Source organism: Limulus polyphemus, unplaced genomic scaffold (genome assembly GCF_000517525.1).
Source record: "Limulus polyphemus unplaced genomic scaffold, Limulus_polyphemus-2.1.2 Scaffold7558, whole genome shotgun sequence".
In the NCBI taxonomy this organism is placed as follows: Eukaryota; Metazoa; Arthropoda; class Merostomata; order Xiphosura; family Limulidae; genus Limulus; species Limulus polyphemus.
In genome coordinates this window covers 27,320-35,116 of record NW_013673168.1, presented here as the reverse complement: position 1 = coordinate 35,116, position 7,797 = coordinate 27,320, and the positions used below count along the sequence as shown (strand labels likewise).

The 7,797-nt window shown below is 36.7% G+C and overlaps 1 protein-coding gene across 1 annotated transcript in view; it reads left to right on the top strand.

Annotated features, from left to right (window-relative positions):
- Positions 1–895: 895 nt before the first annotated feature.
- The window catches only part of LOC111089842, a gene marked incomplete at its 5' end in the record, with an annotated part of 17,097 nt that continues 10,195 nt past the window's right edge, over positions 896–7,797 (top strand). Inside the window, 2 exons of the mRNA XM_022403004.1 lie at positions 896–969; positions 6,062–6,207. Coding sequence (XP_022258712.1) covers positions 896–969; positions 6,062–6,207 — 220 coding nt within the window. The remainder of the gene's footprint in view (positions 970–6,061; positions 6,208–7,797) is intronic.

Here is a 7,797-nt window from a genome sequence, read left to right as displayed (position 1 = left end):
GGAAAACCACAAGACATACAACATTGTTAATGGACACAACAAAATGAGGGTGGTCTCAGTAACAGTATGAATGTGAATTTTTGCTTTTGTTATGGCGATTTGTCAGGATATATGATTAGCAGCCAAATCAGGTGCTAGTTAACTTCTTGTCCTATTGGCAAGTTTAAATAATATGTTCAGTAAATATTATTTGATTTTAGTTACATGCTAGATGTGTTTTTAACTCTGAAAAATTCAAGGTTTTATCACTTGTGAAACTGAAGTTGTGTAAAGTTGAAGTGTACGTATTGTACTGTAAATGATTAAGAATTTGTTAGTGCTTTTTTCAGTAACATAATTTAATATTTTAGGACAAAAAGTGACCCATTGGCCTATCTAGGCTGACCCATTCACTAATTTAAACTAAACTTTAAAAAAGAACAACACTAAGCCAGCCCTTATAATTTAAATATTTATCAAGCTATCACTCAAACTCCCCTAAATTTACTGCTTCTACCACATCTGAAAACAATCCATTCTATAGGCCAACCACCCTGTTTGAAAAATAAAACTGTCTTAGTTGAAGGTCACACCTGTCCTGCCAAAATTTATACTTTTGTCCCTTTGCATCAACATTATCAATTCTTTTAACAATCTTAAACTCCTCAATCAGATTCCCTCTAATTCTTCTCTTAAAAAGGAAGACAATTTCAGAGAGGCTAACCTGCCTTCATGTGACAACCTTTCTTTCCCAGGTATTATCCTCATTTGAACCCTTTCCAACAATTCAATGCCCTTCCAAAGGTAAAGCCAAAGGCTAAATGAAGTGACCTATACACTTAAATTATAACCTTTTTAGAATCATATTTAATATTTCTGTAGATACAACTTAAAACCCTATTTGCCCTACCACTAGCAACAACACACTGCTTGGATGTCATAAGAGACTGATCTACCAGAACACCAAGATCTATTTCTTCCATAACATTGGTAAGGGTATTCTCATCAAAGTAATACTTATAGTTCAAATTATGATAATCCACATACATTAACTTGCATTTGTTTTAATTAAAAGCCATCTGTCATTTATTTGTCCAACTCAACAAATGATCTAAATTTTTCCTAGTTGATACCTCTGTACACGGAAATGCTACTTTCCTCACATGTCTGCCTATGATATTTGTATGCCATATCCTTGAGCCAATCCCCCCTAAATTCACGTGTTTAACCTGAACTGCACTGGTGCATGGTGACATCATCATGTGACAATAGCCATTCACCAGTAGGAGGACAATACAACCTCCATGCACAGTAACTACCCCAGTGTACTTGCACTCTTCATAGCTTCATTATTTTCCTTGGCATTGCATTGAGCAGACTTTTTCAAATTTCTAGTATGAGCTCAATCTGATGAAATTTGCATTTGTTAATGAAACTTTTGCTTTTGTTTCAAAAGCTTTAATTCTTATCATGAATTATAAATTGATGATGACTTAAACTTTGTGTGAGTGATGATATTAAACACAGGCCCCTATCTCTGCTGTGGCTTACAGAATCTCATTGACTGTTGAGGACATAACAGCTATTGTACAGTGTGTAGTGAGATCCATCACGCATGAATGGTTTTCTATTCCCGTCCATTCAGCTGATGCCCCTTCTCCTCAATTTCAAATTGACCTGGAGGAAAGCAAATTTGATTGTGTGTTCCCTCCACCTGGATTTGCTTTGGGTACTTCCTTAAGTTGAGGGTAATCCTTCCACACTGTTTCAAGACTTGATTTCTCAGGTATTTTCCTTCCTTTCTTTCTCTTTAGCTTGTGTCCTTTGTTTTATGTTTCTTCTTGATCTTTGCTCCATGATCCTAATCCTTAAATTTATCTAGTATTTCCACACTTGCCTGTCATTTGGGTTCATGCTGATTCCATTTTTGAACAGCTTTCTTGATTCTTAAGTCTTAATTTTTAGCCATTCTTCCTTTCCCTTCCTAGATTTTCAGTCTTTGGAACCTCTGTTACCTATTTAGGGAGCAGACCCCTTGTTTTCTGTTTCATCCTCTAGTGCACAGTTTTCACGTTTTTGTCTTTTTCTCACCACCCTCCTCCTACACCTTATGTTTGAGGTGCTTAATCTTGCTCCAAAAGAGTTTTCAGGGGAGGTTTGTACCCTTCTTTTTACCATGATGGCCTGTATCACTTCTTGTGCCTTATCTCCACTCATTTGGTTCCTCTGCTGTTGGGACTTGTTGGGTTGAGATACACTCCTTACTAATGTATATCTACATACATCTTATCTGCATGATCTACATCAATGTCCCTTTCTTTGGACTGATGTCTTTAGTGATGTTCCTGCTTCACTGGAGACCTGTGCCAAAGCAACATAACCTGACACCAGGCCTTATTGTTTTCCCTGGTTTCTTACCTTTCACAGCCTTGCACTTTAACTCCTGTTCCTTGACCGAGTCACTCTGCTTTCCTCTTCTTCCCCTCCTCTCACTACCCACCATCAGATTCATCACACATTATGTTAGTCACAATCCTTCTCAGGCAGGGCCCAGTGGGCCTCTGTCTGTCTCAGTTTTGTTGGCCTTTTGTCACAATTCTTAAATGACAGATAGGTTCTTCAGGTCCTTACACATGGTATTTCTCTCCACTTTTCTCCTCCCTCTGAATGTATCTTCATCATCTGTAGGATGCCATATTACATTTTCCAATATGATATCTTACCTCCTCTCACAAAATAACTTTTCTCAACTAGCACTGCCCTCTATTGGCACAACTTTTCAATGCACGGCACTAGCCTTCCACCTCTCACTCCTACATATCCACATGTAAATTATCATGCAGCAACACCACTCCTATTGTAATCAGCAATGTCTTTACATCTGCACTCATTAATCACTTCTCGAATTGGCAGTTGTACTGTGCAGATGTGTTTATTTTTGCTCACAGATTTGTTGACATTTTCTGTTATACTGCTGACTTAATTTTTCTGTACTTTTTATTTACATTTTCACAGTTTGGTATTGTGAAAGGTTGCTTTTATTTCTTTTCAACTTTTTTAGGAGCCTTTTTGCTATTGTATTGTGGATCCCACTCTGTGGCAAGTAGTGCCTTACTAGTTTTTTTTTTTCACAATCCACACTGGCCATCCTGCAACCATGTTTCATGTCAATTGCATTGTAGCCCTTCCTACCATGGACCTAATGTACAATTCCAGATGCCACCTGGTTTTGGTTGTTGGACCCTTCTTCCATATGAGGCTGCTTAGTTGAGGTGGCTTGTCCAAGTCCTTTCTCACACCTACTCAATATTTGGTACATCTGGGCCTTCAACTCCTTTCTCAAGATTTGTGCTTCTCATTCTCAAGATTTGTGCTTCTCATTCTCATCCAGTGCAAGAGATCCTTTCACTTTTGGGAACTTTGACATGTACTGCTTAAAGTAACATTGAGAGACCAGTGAAGTCTTTCTTGGGATACATTTTCCTTAATTATGAACCTCTTCTCTCCTCTACTTGAAGAACTATCATTGTGGCTAGACTGTGCCAATACTACTTTCAGCATTCTCTTGCCACCCCAGACCAGATTTTCATTTCTTCACTGATATTTCTGTCTCAGGTTGTGGCACTTCTTTGAATAACAACATGACTTCTGGTGTTTGAATGCAGGACTAACATTCACTCCACATCAATGAGCTCATCAGACATGTTCCCATTTCCTGCCCCTTCTGGTGGATCAGTTGGCCATGATCCACTCCGACAATTTCATGGGCCTTTCTTACTTCAGCTGTCAAGGGAGTATTCATTCCAGGATCCTTGGCCAGATCACATTTTACCTATTGAGTGGTCCATCCACCCCCAGGTCTTTTGTTGGGTTTGCTTTTAATTGGCATCTCTTATAGATGTCTTTGCCACCCCTATCAACTCCAAACTTCCTCTCTTCTGGTTCTCTATTCCTCATCCTTCAGTTGTGGCTGTTGATGCACTCGGCCAGGATTGGTATCACATTTTTCCATATGCCTATCTATCTCTTTTGGGTCCTTGCCTTGACAGGCGACACACCTTGTTGGGTCCTATTGGTGGTGCCTCTACGGCCAGCTCTTCCTTGGTTTCTTCTGCTTCTTTAATTAGTGTCCAGACCCCCTTCCTCTACCCAGTTTCCCTTCTCTATTGCTTCAACCTCGTGCATCCTTCTTTTCATCAAGGGATATCATCCTCATATGGGAGGTTTGTCCAATGCATCACCTATCAGGCCAGACTTTCCAATCATGTAGCCTTCTTCTTGTCAAATTCCTATCACTCTTTCACTATGTCTGTCTATCAAAGAATGTGGCAGGTCTTTGATCATTGGTCCATTTGCCACTCCTTTCCTCTTAGCCAGCTTACTATGAACCACTTTGCCTTTTATGTACTTGGCTGTTTGACCATGGTTTATTGATCTGCACTGTCATTGATTATTGGGTTGCATTATCCACTACATTTCACCTTTCCTGGTATCACAGGGTGTTTTCTTTCCTTGTCTTCTCCACTCTATTCTACCCCTTCCTTCTTCACTGACCTCCTCACCCTACTCAAATGCCTAATTGGGACCTTAATATGGTTTTGCATGCTCTCACATGTGCCCCATTGGCTTCTTACTATTTGTACCACCTTTCTCTCAAGACATGTGTCCTCCTCCTTCTTGCCTGTGGTCCTGGACCATCATTTGAATGTCTGTTAATGCTTTTCACACCCTTTTCCACTGCATTTACATATTCCTCTACCAGAACCAGTTTTTCCCTTCGTAAGACTTATGCTGCTCTGAAAGGCAACTGTACTTTACTTTCTCCCTTTTTCTATCTTTCCCCTCTATAACTGTACAAACCCAGATTGGTTCCTGTATACTGTTCCCCTAGTGAAATAATGTTGACTAACTCATAAAATTTTAACTGTATTAAATGACTTTGCAAAGGATCTTTTATCAGACTTTCAGGAACTCTTCCCACACTGTTATAAGAATAATAGGCCTATAATTACTGGGACAATTTTTATGACCTCCCTGAAAAAGAGGAGTAACTTTAGCCAACTTCCAAACCTCTGACACGTGCCTATTACTTCAGGACCAGCTCGGCATGGCCAGGTGGATAAGGCGCCCGAATCGCAATCTGAGGGTTGCGGGTTCGAATCTCCGTCACACCAAACAGGCTCGCCCTTTCAGCCGTGGGGGCGTTATAATCTGACGGTCAATCCCACTATTTGTTGATAAAAGAGTAGCCCAAGAGTTGGTGGTGGGTGGTGATGACTAGCTGCCTTCCCTCTAGTCTTACACTGCTAAATTAGGGACGGCTAGCGCAGATAGCTCTCGTGCAACTTTGTGCGAAATTAAAAGAAAAAAAAAACTTCAGGACTTACAAAAAGTAGCAGCAATCAGCTCACATATTCAATCCTTAACCTACTTCAAAACTCCTTCCTCGTATTTTAAGTCATTTTAGCTGGCTTAGTGCTATTTGTTGTAAACTAGAAATGTTTTGAATTATGTGATTTTAATTTATTGAACAAATACTCTTAATGTTATAGCTGATATTTTTTTTCCAAATAAAAAGGGGAAAGTTAAATGTGTATCTTTTTTACTTGTATTTCACTGTATGTGTTATAACTAGAATGTTTTATATAGCTGTTATGCATCTTTTACAAAACATAATGAAAAAATGTTATTTAATGTTGTTGGAGTTTAAGTGCTGTTAAAATGCGTAACTTAGGCCCTCGAAGATGACAGTTTGGTCCTGAAAAGTCCTGGAATATTTTATCCATTAGCCTGTGCAAACTGTATATAATTCAGGGTAGTTTTGATATTTGGATGGACAGTTTTGAACATGGAAATTAAATTTGGTTTAAATTTTTAGTTATTCCATGATGTTGTTATTTGGTCTATCTGCATATGTATTTAAATTTAAGTTGCTAGTAGTTATAATTGATGTGTTTCACTAGGTATAAAGTTACTTTCTTGACACCTGTTGTAGGGTTTTACTGACCATATTGTTAGAAGTTACTAACACAAGTTTAATGTCTCTCTTATAACATTTATTATTAACTGCATTTCATTTCAGGTGTTAGTAACAGCAACCAATATACTAATAATACATTCTTTGGACACTCTCCTTTGACTGAGGAAACCTTATGGCCAGGAGCTGTGTTAAAGTTAAACCCTTTGAATAAGGAGCAGCTTCAGTCAGCTCTGATTTTAATGATACAGGTAAGTTTCCATTGTTCAGTAGTAGGCTAGATTAAGAAATGTCAAATATAATTTTGTGGTGGAATCACATCTCCATTCTTATTAGATAAAGTAGTATAACTTGTAAGCATGTTTGTGGGGATTTTTGTAATGTGAATCAGAATAATGTGAAGTTGTAAATTTGATTCAGGTATGATATCTTACCTCCACTCATTAACCCTATTGCCATGGGCATAATTTACTGCACATGACACAAGGTTTTAGTGTCTTACATTCAAAATTTTATTAAATTACTTTTTGTTTATATTATACTAATTAGTATAGCATAAAATCTTAGTTAATAATCAATATTTTAATAGTTTTAATTTCTTAATTCTGCAAGGCAATGTTAAAATAAATCCTGAATTTCCACTAGTGTGACAAATGTGGCACATTTTCTCTAGGTATCTTCTCTTCGGTATTTTATCCACCTCCCCTCCAAAATGTATGAAATTAAACCTAAGTTACTCACTATAAAATCGTCATTGCTCAGACAAACCATAATTTTTATAGCCTTCAATTTTGTTTGGTTGCAGAGCTATCAAATAGAAAATCAGACCCTTGTTGCCACACCCACCTGTCACATCCTCTGTTTCAGGATTTGTTAATAGTTCTCTCTTACTTTTAATTATATATTACCTATAACCAATAGAAAGCCAAGGTTTTCATCTAGCAAATGACATATTGTATAACATTGTGTTCTGAACAGATAATCATCAGTTTCACTCAGAGTACAAGCTTCATCCCCATGTGAAAGGTAATGACCAACTTGGATGAATTAGTAACGGCTCTTGTCACATAATTAGAAAGACAGAAAATATTTGAGAGTTAGGGGGAATTGTGTACTTTTTCTATGTTATAAGTCTATGTTCTTTGGTACATTATTTAATTAAATAAAAAATATTTAGTGCATTACTACTATTAGTATAAAAAAAAAAGTTTGGTTAAGTGTCATCGACAATCGACAGCAAGAAAAAAAGAAGATTGGATAAGTACTTTATTTCTTGTTTTTCATGTTTATTCTTTATTTTTTATTATAAAAGTAACTAAAATGTAAAAATAGGGATCTTTTTTAGGTTAGCTAAGATTAGATTAAATAAAATAAATAATAATAATATAATAAAAATGGTTCATGAGACATGCATGTGAGCAGTTCATGGGTAATGTAATTCGATAGTGTAATATGTTCCGCAAGTGACTTACAGCTTATAATGGTGCAGATAGTAGTTAGACATGGTTCAAAGGGCAATAAAACAATAAAATTTAATTACAAATAGATCTATACTGTTACAAACTTAAATCTAGTTAAGATAAACAAATGTAGAAAGAAGGTTAATTTTGAGTTATTTCGATTTTTTTTGTTGTTATGAAGTCAGTCAAATTGACCAATCCCGTATAGAGATAGGGTAGAGAAAATAACAGATAAAATATAAATTGTTACTCAAAACAAATGTTTGAAATGTATTTAGGAAGTTTCAGGGATTACACAAAGGGAATTTGAGATCTTTGAAATGAGGAAAAGTATTTTTAATCTTAACATGAAAATCATTTTGCACACATACCATTCAAAAC